Source organism: Balaenoptera borealis, assembly GCF_965194805.1.
Source record: "Balaenoptera borealis genome assembly, chromosome: 3".
NCBI classification, from domain to species: Eukaryota; Metazoa; Chordata; class Mammalia; order Artiodactyla; family Balaenopteridae; genus Balaenoptera; species Balaenoptera borealis.
Window position 1 is genome coordinate 181,877,564 of NC_138866.1, and position 22,422 is coordinate 181,899,985.

General features: G+C 39.8%; 1 protein-coding gene across 3 annotated transcripts in view; it reads right to left on the bottom strand.

The window, feature by feature from the left end:
- The window catches only part of ZEB1 (zinc finger E-box binding homeobox 1), a 196,063-nt gene that overhangs the window by 58,352 nt on the left and 115,289 nt on the right, over positions 1 to 22,422 (bottom strand). For all 3 annotated transcript variants that reach the window (XM_082385285.1, XM_082385284.1, XM_082385286.1), the window contains exon 2: positions 22,082 to 22,282. In XM_082385285.1, coding sequence (XP_082241411.1) covers positions 22,082 to 22,282 — 201 coding nt within the window. The remainder of the gene's footprint in view (positions 1 to 22,081; positions 22,283 to 22,422) is intronic.

Consider the following 22,422-nt stretch of genomic DNA (forward strand, 5'->3'; position numbering starts at 1 on the left):
ATGAACTAGAAGAATTAACATTGTTAAAATGTCCATACTACCCAGAGCTATCTGTAGATTCAATGCAATCCCTATCAAAATCCCAATGGCATTTTTTTACAGAAATAGAAAAAAAATCCTAAAATTTATACACAATCACAAAAGACCTTGAATAGCCAAAACAATCTTGAGAAATAAGAACAAAGCTGGAGGCATCACACTTCCTGATTTCAAACTATACTACAAAGCTATAGTAATAAAAACAGTATGGTACTGGCATTAAAAACACAGACTAATAGACAAGAATCAAAGGCCCAGAAATAAACCCACGTGTATACGGTCAACTAATATTTGACAAGCGAGCCAAGAATACTCAATGGGCAAGAGATGGTCTCTTCAATAAATGGTGTTGGGAAAACTGGACAGTCACATGTAAAAGTGAAACTGGACTCCTATCTTGTATCATTCTCAAAAATTAACTGGAAATGGATTAAAAAGACTTCAATGTGAGACATGAAACCATAAAAATCCCGGAAGAAAACATAGGGAAGAAACTCCTTGACACTGGTCTTGGCAGTGATTTTCTAGATATGACACCAAAGCACAAGCAACAAAATAAAAAATAAACAAGTAGGAAGAAATACATCAAACTAAAAAAGCTTCTGCGTAGCAAAAGAAATGATCAACAAAGTGAAAAGGCAACCTATGGGGTGGGAGAAAATATCTGCAAACCGTACATCTGAAAAGGGGCTAATATTCAAAATATACAAGGAACTTATACCACTTGACAGTAAAAAAACAAATAATGATTTAAAAATGGGCAAAGGACCTGAATAGAAATTTTTTTCAAAGCAGATCTACAGATGGCCAAGAGGTACATGAAAAGGTGTTCAGTATCACTTACCATCGGGGAAATGCAAATCAAAACTACAATGAGGTACCACCTCACACGGGTCAGAATGGCCATCATTCGAAAGTCTACAAATAATAAATGCTGGAGAGGGTGTGGAGAAAAGGGAACCCTTGTGTACTGTTGGGAATGTAAACTGGTGCAGCCACTATGAAAAACAGTATGGAGGTTCCTCAAGAAAATTAAAAATAGAACTACCACATGATCCAGGAATCTTACTTCTAGGTATATATCTGAAGGAAAAGAAATTACTGTCTCAAGAAATATCTGTACTCCCATGTTCACTGAAGCATTATTTACAATAGCCAAGACATGCAAACAAAGTGTACATCAACAGATGAATAAAGAAAATATACACACACAATGAAATATTATTCAGCAGCAAAAAAGAAGCAAATCCTGCCCTATGCAGCAACATGGATGAAACTTGAGGGCATTATGCTGAGTGAAGTAAGTCAAAGAAAGACAAATACTGCATGATCTCACTTACAGGCAGAATCTTAAAAACATAACTCATAGAAACAGAATGCAGATTGGCAGCTGCCCGGGGCTGGGGAAAATGGCAGATGGTGGTCAAAGGGTACAAACTCCCAGTTATGAGTAAGTTCTGGGAACCTAATGAATGGCAATGATGAATGTAGTTAACAGTACTGTATAACAGTTCGAAAGTATTCTCTCTAATAAGAGAATAGATCTTAAATGTTCCCGCCATACACACAGCGGTAACTATGTGAGGTAAGGAATGTGTTAACTAACCTTATTATGGCAATCATTTCATAATAAAAACATATATCAAGTCATACTGTATATCTTAAACAATGTTACCTAGCAAATATATCTCAATAAAGCTGGAAAAAATAAAGATAGGGACTCCTCAACATAATAAAGATGTCAGTTCTCTCAAAATTGATCTATAGATTTAACACAATTTAAATAAAAATACCAGCAGGATTTTTTTATATATATAAGATTATGCTAAAATTCACATGGAAAGGCAAAGAAACTATAATAGTCAAAACAATTTTTAAAAAGAAAATTAAAGGTGGAGGAATGTCATTGCCTAATTTTAAGACTTTAAGGATAAAGTCATAGTAATCACATGATGTGGTACTGGCAAAGGGATAGACCCACAGACCACCAGCACAGAGTCCAGAAACAGATCCTCACAATATGGACAGTAAGTTTTGACACAAGTGCAAATGCAATTCAACAGAGAAAGGACAGTCTTTTCAACAAACAATATCAGAACAAATGGACATCCATACCCAAAAAAATGAACCTCACACCTCAACCTTGTATCTTATAAAAAATTAACTGAAAATGGATCATAGATCTGATAAAAAAGTGAAGGACACAAAGGAGAAAATTCCAATAATCTTGGGGTAAGCAAAGAGTTCTTGGACATGACACCAAAACATGATCCATAAAAGGAAAAATTGTTAGAAAGGACCTCAATAAATCTAAAACTTTTGCTCTGTGAAAGGCTAGGATAAGAGAATGAAAAGCTACAGGCTGGGAGAAAATATTTACTACAACTAAAAGGAACACTCAAAACTTAAACTAAAACCCTGTTTATATAAATGCACAAAAGACATGAACAGACACTTTGCTGAAGGGGATATCCAGATGGCAAACAAACACATGAAAAGATGTTCAACTTCCCTAGCCATTAGGGGAATGCACAGGAGAACGACACATTATAAAAACACACTTATTACAATGGCTGAAGTAAAAAATAACTGATAAAATCAAACAGTGGTGAGGATGTGGAGAAACTAGATCTTTCTGCACCACTGGTGGGATGGTACAGCCACTCTGGAAAACAATTAGACATTTTCTTAAAACATTAAACATACACTTAACATTTTATTCAACAATACCGCTACAAGTTAGCCTTAGAGAAATGAAAACTTTTCACAAAACCCCACATATACACTAATGTTTACAGCAGCTTTATTAATAATCCTCACAAACGGGAACAGCCAAATGTCCTTCAATGGGTGACTGGATAAACTGTGGTGCATCCATATGATGGAATACAACTCATCAACGACGAGTACAGTATTCGTACTCGCAACAAGATGAATGAATCTCAAAGGCATGCGGCATGAAGGAAGCCAGACACTAAATGTTTTATGCTGTGATTTCATCTATATGACCTTCTCAAAAAAACCAAAACCACAGTGACAGAGAAGAGGCCGTGGCTGCCAGGGTTTGCAGCAGGAGGAAGGTGTGACCAAAAAAGGGTATACAGTGAGGAGTTCTTTGCTGATGGAACTGTCCTGTGGGGTCCCTGGTCCTACAACCAAAAGGAACTGATTCCGCCAATCTCCAAATGAGTGAGGAAACTGATCCTCTCCTAGGATCTACAGAAAAATATGCAGCTCTGTCAACACTCAGGTTTTAGCCCAGTGGGATCTGTCATGGGCTATGACCAACAGCGCTGTAAAACCATACATTTGTGTTGTTTAAGCCACTGACTGTTCTGGTAATTTGTTATGGCAGCAACAGAAAACCAATCAAGTGGTTAAATAGTCTTAGAGCAAGGAGAAGAAAGAGGATAACAGCTATTTGCTGGCTAGCCAAGAAGAAGACTGTGATGTAGGGTTCAATATCAGATACCATAGGTCTGAAAACCAAGAATCATCTAGGAATTACTAGGTCCTGGCCTTGCTGGAGGCCATGGGAATGTTTATAGTCTAGAGGGATATACTGGGTGGGCCAAAAGGTTCCTTCAGATTTTAAGTAAAAATAAAAGACACATTTTTCATTTTCACCAAGAACTTTGTTGAACAACATATTCACCTTTTTGTTCCACTACCTTCTGCCATTTTTCAGGCAACTTCATAATTCCATCTTCCCAAAACTTTCTCTTGAGCAAAGAACTGTTCCAGGTGCCTTTTACGGTCTTCCAGGGAATTGAAATTTTTTCCATTAAGAGAATTTTGTGAAAACCGAAATAAATGGAAATCCGAAGGTGCAATGTCTGGTGAATCTGGTGGATGAATCAGAACTTCCCAGCCAAGCTGTAACAGTTTTTGCCTGGTCATCAAAGAAACATGCAGTCTTGCGTTATCCTCATGGAAGACTGTGCGTTTTCTGTTGACTAATTCTGGACGCTTTTTGTTGAGTGCTGCTTTCAGTTGGTCTAATCGGGAGCAGTACTTGTTGGAATTAATCATTTGGTTTTCTGGAAGGAGCTCAAAATAGAGGACTCCCTTCCAATCCCACCATACACACAACATCACCTTCTTTGGATGAAGACCGGCCTTTGGTGTGGTTGGTGGTGGTTCATTTCGCTTGCCCCACCATCTCTTCCGTTCCACACTGCTGTACAGTTTCCACTTTCCATTGCCCGTCACAATTTGTTTTAAAAACGTAACGTTTTCATCATGTTTCAGTAGAGAATCACACGCGGAAATACGGTCAAGAAGGTTTTTTTTCGCTTAACTTACGTGGAATCCAAACATCAGAGCAGTTCACATAACCAAGCTGGTGCAAATGATTTTCAACGCTTGATTTGGATATTTTGAGTATGTCGGCTATCTCCCGCGTGGTATAACGTTGACCGTTCTCAATTATTGTTTCCATTTGATCGCTATCAACTTCACCTGGTCTACCCTGGAGCACCGTCCAGCGAGAAATCTCCAGCACGAAACTTTGCAAACCACTTCTGACATGTTCAATCAGTCACAGCACCTTCTCCATACACTGCACAAATCTTTTTGTGCGTTTCAGTTGCATATAATAAAGCATAATCCGCAGAAAATGTTGTTTTTCTTCCATCTTCAATATTAAAATGGCTACACAAAAATTCACCAATTTTGATAATTTCTTTTTTTAAAATGCACGCTGATATGACAGCTGTCACAATACAATCTAACAAAATTGTTTCGAATGAAGTTAAAGACAACTATGCACTACTAGAGCCATCTTATGGAAAAAACTGAACGTTCTGGCCAACTCAATGTAACTTGCCTACGAGAAGAAGGGAATGAAGGCTTTTACATTTAAAATATAAAAATGAAATACAAACAGATATATGAAGGAAACATAAAACATAAAGATAGAAATTTAAAATAAAATTAAGATTTGGAGGTCATTAAGTCAATTAGAAAGGGGAGCATGAAACAGAGAAGAGTTCAGTGCTGACAGAAGCACCACAGAAGAGATCTCTATGGATGTATCCTATGATGAAATTACATCCTGTTCCTCTATACATGTATGTCACGTAATGATGTTATATTCAATGTATATATATATATTTTCTGTTTGTCTATAAGGAAAAGAAAATAGCGTACTTTTCAGTCAAACAGATTTGGATTTAAATCTTGGCTTTCCATATTTAATGTGTCATCTTAACAAGATACCTTACCTTTCTGAGGCTCAGTTTCCTTACTTGTAAAATGGAGCTAATACCCTATCTCACAGAGTTGTTATAAAAATTAACGAAAATGATGTTTGGGAAAGCAGTCAGCAGCAGGCCTGTACAGGGGCATCCACTCGGTGTTACTTCTCTGTGCTGACGTGTGAAAGTTGGCTTTACAGCTGAATGTTCATTATTGTGCCAGCCTTCCCAGCCCTCCAGTGTTTTTCAGAAAAGAGGCATATCTCTCAAAACCCAAACTAGACCCGAATACAAAAGCCCGAATGAAAGGTAGAATGAGCCTGACTCATCCTTGCCCCCAAAGTTCCAGGTATGGAGACCAGCTCTGGGATAAGGCTGCCGGCAACTTGGAGCAGACCGGGAGGACGGTGAAGGCCGTGCCCGAGGCCTTCAGGGAGGGGACATCAGACATTCTACCAGACAGGCTAAGGCAGGGATGAAGGCCAGAGATCTGGCCAGAGATTCGACAGCATATGCACTCTGTAAGCTGAATTATTACTATGTTTCAGTGTTCCTCCTTTTGTTCTATTATTGTTTATTAAGAAAAATCTTTTTGAAAACTCCAACTTTTTTTTCAGATATACTAATAAAACTCAAAGAAAAGGGGGTTTTGCTTCATTTTGACCAGGATTAAAAAAATCTTTTTGATTTAAAATAATTTTAGGCTTATAGAAAAGAAATATAGCACTGAGTTCCTGTATACCTTTCAACCAGCTTCTTACATAATCACCATACTATCACGAGAACCATTATAATAACATTAATGCCATACTATTAACTCACGTACAGATCTTATTTGACTTTTGCCAGTCTCCCCCTAACGTCCTTTTCTTTTCTGGTTCAGAAATCAGTTCTGGATCCCACAGTGCATTCAGTTGTAATGTCTCCTCATCTCCTCCAAAATTTGACAATCCATTCAGTCTCCGACAAGTCTTTGTTTTTTATGACCCTGACACTGACAATTTTGAAGAGTACTGGTCACTTATTTTGTAAGATGCCCTCAATTTGATTTCTCTGACGTTTTCTAATGATTGGATTGAGGAAATACATTTTGAGCAAAACTGTCTCTGAAGCGATGTGCCTTTGTTAGTGCCTCTCACCAGTGGTGTGTGGTGTCAGCGTGTCCTACTACTGGTGACATTAACCTTGATCGCCTGGTTAAGATGCTGTCAGGTTTCTTTATACTAGTAATTATGCCTTTCTTTATAATTGTCTGGTGGGGAAATACTTTGCGATTATGCAAATACACTTTTTTCTCATTTTACTTGCACCCACTAATTTCAGCATCCATTGATGGTTCTTGCCTGCAACAATTATTACCAAGGTGTTTGCCAAACGGCGATTTTCCATTCCCCTAATTACTTCTTAATTTACAACTGGAATTACACTATAAGGAGGAGCTTTCCCTTCTCCCCCATTTGTATTAAGTATATCAATATGGATGAATGGATATTTTATTTTATAGATTGAAATCCAATACTGTCATCATTATTTTGCTGCCAAAACTGTTCCAGATTTGGCCATGGGGAGCTCCTTCAAGTTAGCTCTTGTGTCCTTTCATATGCCTTCATAAATTTTTTAGCACTTTCTTATGTTCCAGGCTTATCTCATATTCCCCCCCTCAGTTCTAGAATCAGTCATCTATGCAAGGCGCCTTGCTGCAGTCACTCTACAGGAGATGGCATGTGAACCCCAGACCTGTGCGCTAGATACACTCACTGCTACTGTGCGCTAGATACACTCACTGCTACTGTGCGCTAGATACACTCACTGCTACTGTGCGCTAGATACACTCACTGCTACTGTGCGCTAGATACACTCACTGCTACTGTGCGCTAGATACACTCACTGCTACTGTGCGCTAGATACACTCACTGCTACTGTGCGCTAGATACACTCACTGCTACTGTGCGCTAGATACACTCACTGCTACTGTGCGCTAGATACACTCACTGCTACTGTGCGCTAGATACACTCACTGCTACTGGCTCCCATTGCTTCCAGGCCTTCTCAGCAGACAGAGCTGGCAGATACACATGTGTACCCTAACACCTGCATATACCCATGTGTAATTCTGTATTTATCTTTATAGACATAAGAACCATGAGTTCACTCTGATACCTCTGATTCCAATCGGACACCACAGGGTTTATTCTAGCCTCCTTTCTTCCCGTTGTTTGTAACTTCTTTCTGACAGCGAGAAATCTGGGTCTCATTATCCTCAACAAACTTATTTGTGCAATTCCAGTGTACACTTTACACATAAAATAGTTTCAAAATAATGCATACCTCTGTGAGTAGCATTTTTATTAACTAGAGGGAAAACAAGGACTGGGGGGCAGTGTGACACTTGTCTGAGTGTATCTTTCTGCACAGTACACCTTTACAGCCATGACAATGTCCCTGTTCCCCCCCACAAAATAAATCACTCAGCAGACAGAATAAAAAATGAAATACAAACATCAACTAAGGAACCTAGCTGTATTATAAATGAATTACATCACACACTGAAGGGGGTGGGGAAGACAAGAAAGAACCTAAGTAACTTGGAAAGCAGTACTTGGAACACGCGCAGTAGAGCTGATGACGAAGGAGCTGCACACACTGCTCTCCCGGCAGCTCGTTTGTTTGGCTGGGATTTGCAGGAGGGCAGAGGGCACGGCTGAGGCTCACACTGCGGGCACAGCCCAGGCTCCTCCACCAGGGCTGTCTCTTAACACTTAGGTATTTAGAGGCACTTAAATATTCCTGTTGCATATTAGCACAAATGGAGTTGGATCCCCTTATAAGTAGAGCTAAAAAATACCTCTGTGGTCATCTGGCCCAGTCTTTTCATTTTACAGACGCAAAAGAGGCGCTCAAGAGGCACAGCAGTACGGTGAAGACAAGAAGCCGCGTGGTGAGCTTTTTCCACATCACACACCGTCCTTGGTTGAAAAGTTTCCAAAGAGTAGGTCAGGCTGAATCTTGAGACATGAGGATAATTTGGCTCGATAATGAGTTATATAGTGATTGATGCACTGTTTGCATAGATTACTTATACTATTTTATTATAACTTGTATTCAAGAAAGCCTTATTGCTATGGACTATAAGATCAGAATTTTAGATGTTTTTATTTTAGAGAAGTTTTCATTGACTTGGCATTTTTGTAAACACGTACATTTCTACAGAGTTTAAAAAACTTCAAGTAGAAAAAAGGTTAAGTCACTATTACTTGGGATCACTTTTTAAACTCAGCAATTTTAAAGCATTAAGAAATAGCCAATCTATTAAATAATATTTTATACTATTGGATTAGTTTCATATACTTTTTAAAAGCTAAAAAAATGAGGGGCCTATAAAACAGGTGTCTCAAAAGTTAAGAGTGTATATATTTAAGAACGTTTAACTGACACAAGCATGAGAATTTTTGGCTGAACCACAAGAAACTCTTGTCAGATAAGTAGGACATGTTGGAACCCTGCCAAGTTACATTATCTTCCCTACAAAAAAATGTCGTTTATAGTATCTTAAAACAACAGGGCTTAAAGAATCTAGAAATTTCATTTTTAGAAGTGAACATGTCCTAGTTAACCTATTATCTACGATGAAACTATTGCGTCTTCTCTATAATCTAAGAACTTGATCCTAACTTGAGATTTCACTCCCAGATACGAATAGATTTTTAAAGGCGCTTACTGCATAATTAACATCTGGATAGCATATAATATTTTCCAATATATTTAGACCCCAGATTTGCACTCTGCTGCAGCTGTGTATCAGTTTCATGTGCTGGTCTCTGGCACAGCTAAATGTCACTGACTGCTTTCTTCTTTACTGTCTCCCCTTTTTCTTAAAAGTCTTTAAAGTAACTAATTGGCATAGACGCTGTGGCTCCTGTAGCTTTCCTTCCTTGTTTCTGTTGTTTGTTGTGTCCCACTGGGTAGCAGTTTATTAACAGGATGCACAGACCAGCAGTGGAGCTGGGCCTCCGGAGGGAGACGGTGGCCAGGCCGGGGGGCTGCCTGCCTCTGGGAGCGAGCTCCGCTGGCTGTCCAGGCCGGGGGGCTGTCTGCCTCTGGGAGCGAGCTCCGCTGGCCGTCCAGGCCGGGGGGCTGCCTGCCTCTGGGAGCGAGCTCCGCTGGCCGTTCAGGCCGGGGGGCTGCCTGCCTCTGGGAGCGAGAGCTCCGCTGGCCGCGACTCAAGTGTTCTGCTTCTGCACCAGGATCAGGCTGGTCTGGTCAACCAGGTCCAAGTTGACAGATAATTTTTCAAATTCAGCCACAAGGACCATCGTGAGGAGCCATAAAACAATTCAAGGGTAGAAGTGCTCTGGATTTGAGGCCTCATTACATAAACTTTCATTTGAATGAATGATTAAGGGCCACTTAATGGCAGCCAACTGAATAAACCAGTAACAGTTACTAACCTGGATATTCATGAAGTTAAATTAATTTACTGAGGATTCTGAACCAATATTCCAGCATCAAGTCTTGGTTGCCTTGCATTCCTGGGCAGTGTTGCAAATCTACTGTGCCCCTTTTCACAGATGACATTCTAAACTCTAGCAGTGGGAAAGGATATTTTTAAGTGGTGGAATGCCAGAATTATCCACTTGTGGTTTTCAGTGGCTGATACTGATTTTTCACTTTGGTCAAAACTGTTTATCAAAAGAACGGTTTTATGTTTATTGGTTTGTTCTACTTGGTCAGGAAAGATTGTTTTGAACATGGTGTGACACACATAAACATTTATTTACTTATTTAGTTGGGTGAGGTAAAGCCCAGAATTAGCCCTTTATGTTGGTTTACAAATATAGTTTATTTATGAAAGGAATGTATCTTCAAATTGAGGGTTTTTTCTTTAGAGGAGTTTTAAGTAGTTTTCAGTGTCTCTTTAACATATGTTCTCTAAACAATGCATGTTGAACAATAATGGCTCAAATGAAAATAGTTATGTTCAGGCAGGAATTAGTGTGTAATTCTCAATACCCTATGACTTGAGTATCAAATTTACCATAAGATTTGGTCGAACAGAACTTGAGGTAGCTTGTACACAATACAAATTAGACAGTATTGATATTTACTCCATTTCATTAATTTTACCTACCCACACTCATGTTTTTTGCTTTGTCATCACACCGAATTGGAAAATCCAGAAGAGAAGGATATTCTACTGCATGTAGTCATATGTTCACGCTTGCCATTGTGCTTTCTTCCTTCCTGATGTCCCAAGATTTCTTTTCTATCACTTCCTTTCTGTTCAAAGAGCTTCTTTTAGCCATTCATTTAGCGTAGGTGTGCTGGGGACAAGCCCTCTTAGTGTTTCTTCATTTGAAAGTGTCCTGATTTCTTCTGCATCCTTGAAGGATCTCTTTTCAGGACATAGAGTTCCAGGTTGACAATTCTTGTGTTTAGCATCTGAGGTGTCCCGTTTCCGGCTGGCTCCATGGTTTCCTATGAGAAGTCTCTGTCACTTAAACTGTTCTCCCCTAAAGGTAAAGGCGTCTCCTCTCTCTGCCTTCAGGAGTCTTTCTTTGGCTTTAGTTTTCTGGAGTTAGCCTATGATGCATCTTGGCCTGGGTCTCTTTGGATTTACCCTGTTTGGGGTGTGGGTGCGTGTCTTTTGCCACATTTTGGAAAATTTCAGCCATTAATTCTTTGAATACTTTTTCAGGCCCGTCCCCTTACTTCTCTCCTGGAATTCTGATGCCAGGCACATCAGATCCAAAGGAGTCGCTTAGGCTCTGTTCTTTTTGCAGTCTGTCTCCTGCTGTTGTTCACGCTGGACGATTCTCCTGTTCCAGCTGCAACCTCCCTGATTCTCCTCCCATCCTTCCACGCGGCTACAGAGTCTGTGTGCTGAGGTTCTGAGTTTCAGTTATTGTATTTTTCAGTTCTAAATTTTCCATCTGGTGCTTTGCCGTATTTTCTATTTCTTTGTGAAGACTACTGTATCTTTTAGTTTGAAGCATGCTCACAATTGGGAGTTGAAGTACTTTTATCATATGACCACCCACGTCAGATAATTCTAGCATCTTTGTCACGTCGGTGTTGGTGTCTGTTGATTGTCTTTTCTACTTCAGTTGGAAACTTTCCTGGCTCTCAGTGTGACAAATGAGTTCTGAATGACACCTAGACATTCAGCTCTTCTGTAGGGAGACAGAGGCCCTGGATCCCCCGTGGGAAGGCAGGCACGCTCCCGTTCTGGGCTGTGGCGGGGGAGCTGCGGGCCCCTCTCTCAGCCTCTGCCCCCGCCTGGGGAGACGCGCCGCTCGTTATGGCTGAGCGGGTGGGGTCCAGGCCCCCGCGTAGTTTCCACGGTGCTTCCATGGTCACTGCTGCTGAGTGGGGACCAAAGTCCCAGCTCCCTACTTGGTCTCTGACGTGACCATGGTGGGGGGGGGGTCCTTGCAGCCAGGGTGGAGGGCTGGGCTCCCCACTGGCCTTTGCTGGTGAGGATGGGCAGTGGGGCTGCCGTCTCCCTGCGGCTGGACTAGAGCAGTTAATGTCCACAAGCCGCCTTCCTACCAGGTACTGAGGTTCTGATCCACGAGGGACACAGTGGCTAAGAGAACACTCAGGGGACTCACTGCTGGGTTGTTCCTCGGGTCCTGAGGCAACTAGCCTGCCTTCCTCCCTCCACCTTCCAGAGTCTCCTTGTTTACACGTAGTATCCACAGGTTTCGGCTGTACTTAGCAGAAGAAATAGGGAAAAGTATATCTATTCCATCTTACCAGAAGAAGTCTCTATAGTTCTTTTTAAAACAGGTGATACAGGATTAAGTGATTATCTTATTTTACTCCTTCCTAGATGCCTTATACATGGGCCAGCCAAGAAAACTCCTTAATCTCTATTCATATTTTATGTAAGAAAAGTTTAAGAAAGCAAAGTGCCACCCAGATGGAGCTTCCAGTTTGCTCAGATTTCAAAAGTAAATTTACAAAGAGCAGAAAGAATGTCACATAACCAAGGATGAATATAGGAGTTTAGACAACGTAAGGTCCAAATAGTGTCAGGAAGATAAAAAATGAAGAACTAAAGCTCTCAAAATGTTAAGGAAAGCAAGGAAGGGAAAAACATTTTCTTGAAACTGATGGTATAATTGATGAAGATTAAAAATAAACAAAGGAAAACGTCTTACGTCTTAACTCATTCACTCATTTGCAGGAAATTTCTTAAGCATCTAATACGCGTTAGGCGTTGGTGGTCACAGACAGAGCTCAATACGATACAGTGTGTGGCCTCAGGAATGTGTGGTGGAACAGAGCGATCAGCCAGTCACAGCACGATGTGGAAGAGTGACAGACAGACACAGCTTTGCTGACACTTACTCACTGTGTCTGCGGGGCTCAGACAATGGGCCACAGAGGAGGAGACAGACAGGACAGAGGGACGCCCAGGAGAGGGGGCAGGATGCGGAAGCCTAGAGGAAAGGGTTGGACACAGGGCGTGGTACCACACCGAGCCTGGGAAGACGCGGTGGAGCTGGACTGTACAGGCCCTGGTCTGTCATGTTGCAGAGTCTGGATTCAAATCCCACAGGCAGCCAGGAACTAAAAGAATTAGTTTTGATCTTCTCTTCCAGGAAGTATGAAGTTCAAGAAGCAAAAGAGAATCAAACTCATGATAGATACATCACTGTACAGGAACACTTGGTCTCCTGGGTCATACAAAATTATTTTCAGAAAATATAACAGACTTTGAAGATAAATCACTGACCTGATCACTGATTATGATCTTTGAGTAACAGTGGAGATTAGGAGATATGGACAAAGTCATTCAATTTGCATAGTCTACCTTTGACTTCCTTTTGTAAACTACAGATCAGAGATATTTAACTTCCATCCTGAGAATGTTTTCTAGAATAGATTATAAAGGTACTATGTTGTCTGCACTTAAGAAGAAAAAGAAAACATTGACCACTAGCATTCGGGATGGGTTCAAAGAAAAAAAGTCATATAAACTGGCCTCATATCCATTTTTTAAAGTATTACTAGGAGGCATGATCTCATATGATATTTATTTTTGAAGACATGGATGGATTAAAAGATGGTTGAATAAATTTATTAAAAAAGTGGTGGTTTAGAGAATGATGACAACAGAAGAAAGCTAGTGCCACTAGGTCTGTCGTTGGCCCTACTCATCACACTTTTGGATGACAGAGGGAAATGGACATGACAAAAGACAGAATCAGACTCAAAAACAGATACAAGTGGGACTGGTTCCAACAAGATTACGAGTAATAAATGTGTCATGATCAGCTCCCTCCAAACCTAACTGTAAAATAGAAGAAACCATGGGATCATTTTAAACCCCTCTTCCTCTCACAATCCTGATATAATCCATCAATAAACCCTAGTGACTCTACTTTCAAAGTAAAACCAGAATTTGGTACCCCTCACTACCTTTACTTCTACTGTCCTGATTCAAGCCACTGCCCTGGAGTATTGTAATAACTCTGTGCCGGTCTTTCTGTCCCTACCCTTGACCTCTAGGGTTTATTCTCAATACCGCAGCCAGAGTGCTCCTTGTAAAATGAAAATCAAACCACACCACGTCTCCATTCAAATTCTTCTAATGTCTCCTCATTTTAACAAGAGTAAAAGTGTGTCCAGTAGCTTCTAAGACCTCTCAGTGCTCTGGCATCTCACTGCCTCTCTGGCTTCATGTCTGCGGATCCCTCCCTCCCTCCCTCCCTCTGCCCACGAGCCTGCTGGCCAGGCCCCTCAGACGCCAGATTAAAAACCACAGGGATTCCAGGACACAGACACACGACTAGATGTAAAACAGGTAACTAATAAGGACCTGCTGTGTAGCACAGGGGACTCTACTCAACACCCCGTAACGGCCTATATGGGGAAAGAATCTGAAACAAAGAAGAGTGGATATATATGTAGATGTATAACTGATTCACTTTGCTGTACACCTGAAAGTAACACAACATTGTAAATCAACTATACTCCAATAAAAAAAGAGAAATGACAGTGATGTCCTGTGGCTTTTGTGTGCCCCCTGATACGAAGTGACGAGAAGGGTACTTTACCACGTTATTCTTTGCAAAATCCCACACCCTCAGTCTAATGATGGAAAAATATCAGACAAACCCAAATTGAAGGATGTTCTACAAGTACCTGACCAGTACTCCTCAAACTGTCAGGTCACGAGAAACAAGGAAAGATGGAAAACCATCACAGACCGGAGGAGACTAAGGAGACCAAACCAAATGCAACGTGTGCCCTGGACTGGACCCTGGAACAGAAGGACGTGAGTGGGAAAACCTGTGAGATCCAAATAAAGTCTGGAGTCTAGGTAAGAAAAGATGGAGTCTTCTAATCCATGAACCTGATATATTTCTCCATTTACTGAGGTACTTGCTAATGCCTCTAATAAGGGTTTATAATTTGTTCATGTGGTCTTCCACATCTATTTTCATTTTTTAACTCTTGCTGATGTATAAGGATGACTTTAAATTCAGTATATCATTTGTAGTCAGCAAATTTGTCAAATTCTCTTACTAGTACTAATAATTTATCTGTAGATTCTTTTTTATATATACAGTTGTATCGTCTGTAGATAACGAGAGTTGTTCTTTCCTTTTTAACTGCTATCTTTCTGGGTCTGTTCTGTCTTACTGAGCTGGCAGCACCTCCAGAAGGCGGCTGAGGAGAGCGGTAAACGTCCTAATCACCAAGGAAATGTTCTCATCATTTTGTCATTAAGCATGATGTCTGTGATAGATTTTACACAGACATACTTCCTTAGATCAAGGAAGTACCTAATTCATTAGTTTTTATGATATCCATTCACAGGTACTGAGTTTTAATAAACATTTTTTTTCTGTGTCTGTTGAAGTGAATTTTGAGTGTTCTCCTTAAGTCTGGGTTAAAGTGGTATTTTTAAATTTTTTTTTTAATTTTTATTTTTGTAAAGATTTTTTTTGATGTGGACCATTTTTAAAGTCTTTATTGAGTTTGTTACAATATTGCTGCTGTTTTATATTTTTTGGTTTTTTGGCCACAAGGCATGTGGGATCTTAGCTCCCCGACCAGGGATGGAACCCGCACCCCCTGCATTGGAAGCTGAAGTCTTAACCACTGGACCACCAGGGAAGTCCCTAAATTGTTTTAAATGTTATTCTGACCTTGCATTTCATATACGTACATGCATGTATACTGTATCGCTAATATCTTGTTTGGGATTTCTGTGTCTGTGTTCTGAGCAAGTCTGTAATTTTCCTTTCTTATACTTATCTGGTTTGGTATCAAGATTATGGTAGCCTCATTTAAAGAGTTGGGGAATCTTCTCTCTTACACTGGTCTTTGGAAGCACTGTCTAAAATTCTAATTATTATCTCCTTGAATATTTAGAAGAATTTACCAGTGATGTCATTTGGGCTAGTTTTCTTTGTAGAGGAGGAAAATATTTATATATATATACACACACACACGTATGTACACATATCAAATTATCATGTAGAAAAATTTACTGTTTTTTCTTTTCGTGTACAGTTCTATGAATTTTAACACATGTAGATTCATGTAACCACCACCAAAAACAGGACACGGAACAGTCCCATTATCCCCAACACTCCCTGGTGCTATCAATCCCTTTATGGTCACACTTTCCCTTTAGCCCTTGGCAACTACTGATCTGTTATCCAGCATACAGTCTGTCTTTTTTGAAAATGTAAGGTACGTGGACTCAAACAGTATACAACCTTTTGGGATCGGCTTCTTTCATTTAGCATAAGGCCTTTGAGATTCATCCAAGTTGTTGCTTGTATCAGTAGTATGTCCCTTTTCATCACTGAGTAGTATTCCATTCCATGAATGTACTACAGTTTCCTTACACTTTCACCTGTTGAAGGACAATGGGTTGCTTCCAATTTTTGGAACTTATGAATAGAGCTTCTAATTCTAACATCAGTGTACAAGTTTTCGTGTGAACCTAAGTTTTCATTTTCCTAGGGAAAATACCCCAGAGTGGGATTGCTGGGTCATATGCTAAGTGTATATTTAGCTTTATAATAAACTGCCGAACTGCTTCCCGGAGTGGCACAGCATTTGCAGTCCTAAGAGTCTCAGCTGCTCCGTATCTTCACCACTCCTCTGTGGTGAGGTTATAGAACTAGTCCTGTTTTCCAATTCTTCCTGAGCCAGTTTTGGCTAAGAATTTTTAATATCCTGTCCCACATTTCCCCTGTAAACTTGTTAATGTCTGTAGTATCTGTAGTTATGTCCACTCTTTCATTCTTGATTTTAGCTATTTATATTTTCTTTTTTCCTTGATCAATCTCATCAAAGGTTTGTAAATATTAATGTTTTCGAAGAATAAAGTTTTGCTTATGTTGATTTTTTGTACTGTAGCTTTATTTATTTTTTTTCAAAGATTGTTTTTTTTTGATGTGGACCATTTTTAAAGTCTTTATTGAATTTGTTACAATATTGCTTCTGTTTTATGCTTTGGTTTTTTGGCCACAAGGCATGTGGGATCCTTAGCTCCCCGAACCAGGGATCGAACCTGCACCCCCGGCATTGGAAGGCAAACTCTTAACCAGTGAACTGCCAGGGAAGTCCCCTGTAGGTTTATTTTCAATTTTATATTACAGTTGATCCTTGAACAACATAGGTTTGAACTGCACAGGTCCACTTACACGCTGACATTTTTCCATAGTAAATACTACAATACTAAGCTATTTGCAGTTGACTGAATCCATGGATGAGGAACTGCACGAACGGGGGGACCCGCACACACTGAGGGACTGCAGGCATGGGGGGACAGTACACACAGCGGGGACCACACACGTGGGGGGGGGGAACTGCAAGCACGGAGGGCTGACTAGGCTGCAAGGAGGGGCAGCACCTTGACCCTCACGTTGTTCAAGAGTTAACTGTACTTATTTTGTTTTGTTTTCTTATACTTTCAAACAACTCAGTTTGCTGTTCTTTTTCTAAGTTCTTTAGATGCTTAGTTCATTAACTTTTAGCCAGACACTTTCCTAAAATATGTACTTAAAGCTCTAAATTTTCCTCTAGAAACTGCTTTAACCACATCCTACAAATTCTGATATAGAATATTTTTACCATTCAGTTCAAAATATTTCCTCATTTTCATTATGATCTCTTTATTGATCCATGAACATACATTCAAAAGTGTGTTCCTTAAAACTCCCAAACATAATATTCTATTTATCTTATTTTATAGCTTAATTGTATTGTGTTCAAGGAATATGCTCTGTATGATTTTAATTAATTAATTAATTTATTTTTGGCTGTGTTGGGTCTTCGTTTCTGTGCGAGGGCTTTCTCTAGTTGCGGCAAGCGGGGGCCACTCTTCAACGCGGTGCGCGGCCCTCTCATTATCGCGGCCTCTCTTGTTGCGGACCACAGGCTCCAGACGCGCAGGCTCAGTAGTTGTGGCTCACGGGCCTAGTTGCTCCGTGGCATGTGGGATCTTCCCAGACCAGGGCTCAAACCCGTGTCCCCTGCATTAGCAGGCAGATTCTCAACCACTGCGCCACCAGGGAAGCCCTGTATGATTTTATCCTTTGAAATCTGTCGAGATTTGCTTTATGACCCCGTATATGTTCAATTTTTACAAATATTCCAAATAGCTTGAAAAAATACTTATTTTGCAATTACTAAGTACACTGTCCGTATATCTTTTCAAATCTTCTGTATCCTCATTGGTTTTGTGTGATTATTCCATCAATGACTAACCAAGGTATGTTAAATCCTCAGCAATGACTGTATATTTGTCTTTTTCTCTTTGTAGATTGTCTATTTTCTCTTCATATATTTTTGAGGCCTTGTTATTAGGTACAAACACATTTAAAATAATATCTGATCAGTGAATTTAATCTTTCATCATTATAAAATGATCCTGTTATCCATAATAATGCTTTTAGCCTTCAAGTCAACATCATCTGAAATAAATTTAGCTACACCCACTTTTTTTGTGAGTATTTTCATGGGAAATACTATCTGTTTATCTATCTTTACCATGTACTTGTCATTTTCTCTGTTCTTCTTACACCTCAGACCTCTATCAAGGATTTCTCTCTTCATGCCTAAAATATATTCTTTAAGACTTGCTTTAATAAGGGTCTACTGAGAACACATTTTCTGTTTTCATTGCCTGAAACTTGTCTGAAATCGTCACCTCCTTTGTTAAAAGATATTTTGTGAAGTACAGAATTCTGTACTGGCAGGCATCTTTTCACTATGTCTGGCTTCCACTGTTTTTACAGAGAATTCAGCTGTCAGTCCAACTGCCACCCTCTCAAACATAATGTGAATTTGGGGGGTTTACTTTTAAGAGTTTTATTTTTGTCCTGGATAATCTGTAATTTCACCATAATGTGACTGGGGATAGATTTATTTATTCTTCTTGAGATCCACTGAACTTCATGAATCTGTGGTCCAGTGTCCTTCATCAAGACCGAAAAAAATCTCAGCCATTATCTCTTCAAATACTGCTGCTTCCCTGTTCTCTCTTCTCCTAGAATTAAGAGTAGAAGAAACTTCTATTCTATCCTTCATGTCTCTTATCAGGATTTTTCTATCTGTCTCTCTGAGTTGCATTTAGTATAAATTTTCCCCTATATTCCAATTCATTAATTCTTTCTTCAGCTCTGTTTACTTTAGCGTTAAACCTATCCTTTGAATTTGAATTTCTATTATTCTATTTTTTTAATTTTTAGAAGTTATATTTGGTTCTTAAAATCTGTTGGTTCTACTGGATTTTATTCTACCACAGCAGGTAATTTCAAGTTTGCATATGTTTTCTTTAAACATGACAGTCATTTTATAATCTGTATCAGATAGTTAAAGTCCTTATGGGTCAGTTTCTGCTTCCTTTTGTTTCTGGTAATTCTCACTCATGTTGCTGTCTTCTTGCTGAATTATTTGGGAAACTTCTACAGTGCTAAGATGAAGGCATGTTCCTCCAAAAGATTTGGCTTTGCTTCTGCTTGGTGTCTATGGGTAGGGCAGCAGGTCCACTTTAGACTCAATTATGGCTTGGACTTTATCAGGCTGCCCAGTAACGTGAATCTGAGCTATAGAGCAAGGCATGACAGCTTGTGGTTACTGTTTCTCAGAGACAGTCCTCCACTCCCCCAATCCCTAGTCAAGGCAATTTTGTTTGCTAACTCCTGAGGACGGTAGGGGTGGTAGAGGGTTTGCTTTTAGTTCATCATAGTCAGGATGTAGTCCATACTAGGGGAGGATCTGCTACTAACTCTTTGGTGGTCCAAGGCTTTGTTTCTTCTCAGAGGCCTGAAAACCACATCTTAGGTTACCCTTGTGAGGCAAATGTCCTCGAGACCAAAGAGTCTTCTATGCTGTGCTCTGCTGACCTCTATGGCTTCCTGTATCCACTTAGATTTATAATCTGTTAATGTCTTACTATCTAGTTAGCTCTTTAAATCTTTCAAGAAGAATTCTTTCCTTTTTAAAAAATTTAATATCATTAGTTATTTTCAGTGAGAACACTGGTCCAAATAATCTATCCTAATGTATTTTCAGAAACAGAACCTCTTCATTGATTTTTTCATCTTTCTTTTTACCTCTATCTCATTCTCCTGATCTCCCCCTTTTCCAGACAAATCATTTCCTTCTTGCTTCTGTATTAAGACTTCGGATCAATGACACCAATGGATCAGTTCTGGCTACCAACAGTAAATACTTAAGAAACAGTTGCTCCCCGAAGTTCTGAGCTCAGTATTACAATTTAACAGGTTATCAGCCCTACTGTTAACCAACTGTGATAATAAACATGCAAGTTAACTTCTCTGGGTTCTACTTTCCAGAAACCTGGGAGTTATGTCAGCCTTTCTTTCTCAATTACACAGAATTACATGGAATCAACCAAATTTAATATATCTTACCCTCTACATTTCTGTCAAATCTCTCCCTTTTATTCCCATCCCAAGGCCCGCTTCTTTAGTTCAAAAACCCTCATCACTGCCTGAACTATTAAGCCTCTTTACTGAGGACACTACCTCCTGCCTCTAGACACCCCTGCTCCTAGGATTCTTTTTCCATATTGCTACCAGACTTATTTCTAAAGTACATATCAGTGCTGTTATTCTCACAGCTTCCAGGATAAAGTTCAAATTCCTTGACTTAGCACATGATGCCCTTCACAGTCTTTCCCTTGTTTACTTCGCTGAGCTCATTTTCTGCCAGCCCCATTTGTTCACATCTTTGTGGTGTCACGTACGTCGCGCCGTCTGCTGCAAGCACCTCCTCTGCCTCTCCTTTGCCTACTGAACCTCTTCTGGTCCTTTGTGACTCAAGCCCAGCACTGTTTCACTCGGAAATTCTTCTAGGACTTCTCGTCTCTCAGGTGTACGTGTTCCTTCCTCGTGTTTCCACATAACTCTTAAATTTACACCTACATCGAACTATAATGACTTTGTGACTTATTTCCCTCTCCCACATTAAGCTGTAAGCACTTTTCACACAGAGACAGTCTTATTCCAGTTTGCAACCCCATTCCTGCAGAGCTGCTGAATGGACAGATGAGTAACGCCATAAAACGAGGGGCTGATTACGGGATTCCAGAGGTCCTCTGTTAGCTATAAAATTTGTTAACTCCTGTCACCCTGTGCCTACTCTTTGGACTCTTATCTCAGCTTCCACATTTGGTTACCCAGATTCTTGGACCTGCATACCTGACCCATTTCCCCTGACTGTCTAGCCTGAGTTTTGATATCCTGTTGAGATGACTTCCCTGAATTTGAATCTTGCTGGGCAGCTTCTCTCTGCCTGACCTTGAACTTGGTCCCTTCACCTGCTCCTCTTTGCCTCTGCTGATGCCCCTGAGCCCGATCCCCGATCCCTCTAATTCACAACAGCTGCCACGTCCACATCCTTCTGTTTTTATCCCACTGTTGCTTAAATTCTCACAAGATAGGCTAAATAGTTTATTGGGAAAAGTAGAAAGGAGACATTTTAGAGCTGGAAGAAAAAATACATTCATTTGACAGATGAGGAGGAAGGTTAGACATAATGTTTGCTCACTGAAAGGGCACTAGTGGAGGGCTCCTTACTTTCATTGCTCCTTCCACTCAACCATGCTTTACTTTTGTAAAGGATTTACTCGAGGAGAAATTTAAAGCAAGTGAAAGAACCATGTGAGAGAGAGAAAGAGAGGGAGGGGGAGAGAGAGGGATGGAGATGCTTACAAACACTAAAAATATTCCCATGATCTACCTGCATTTGGGATTTTTGCACACTGAATTATCTTATAATGTTACTATACCAAAATATACTTTGTTGGTTTCTAAGTAGATTCTTCATTTGAGGTCACAATATGAAATTAAAGATAGGTTCAATTACATCAACAGTATAGGGAAAGCTTGATTCTGGTTTTAAAAAAACTACCAAAATTCAATATCAATATATTACATGCAAGTTATGGTCAAAATAACTTTCATCTCTCCTAATAAAATAGCAACGCATCATCAAGTTCAACACAATGAAGGTATTTTCAGATTGTCAATTAGGCCCATGCATTTCCTATTAATCCCACACTGACTTTAGAATCTACTTTTTGGTAAGTAGAAGGAGACCTTCTACTGATTAACGGCAAATAAATTACAGTTCATTTCAAACTTTTCATCCAATTTATCGTTTCAGTTAATATATTTTTTAAAAGAAGAGGGAAGAGATATGGGAACATATGTATATGTATAACTGATTCACTTTGTTATAAAGCAGAAACTAACACACCACTGTAAAGCAATTATACTCCAATAAAGATGTTAAAAAAAAAAATCCAGAGACTAGAACATTACCAGAAAAACTAAACTCACCGTCGTCTTCCCAGCAGCTCTTCACGTTCCCTTCTCTTGCGCTGCTTCCGGGTACCACTGTCTGGTCTGTTGGCAGCTCATCTTCTGGCACGCCACCTTCACAATCGGCTGCATCCGTGATACTTTCTTCTTCCACAATGTGGAGTTTGTCTTCATCGTCTGAATCTGAATTTGTTTCTACCACAGTATTATAGTTTGTAACTGTAATACAAACAAGAAACAAATAATCAAAACCAACTAGTATAAAAGCTGGTTTTCACACCTTAGTACAAAGAAATTTTATGAAGTACCTAAAACATTGGCGTTCAATAATAGTTTTAGACTGTAAAACGTAAGCAACT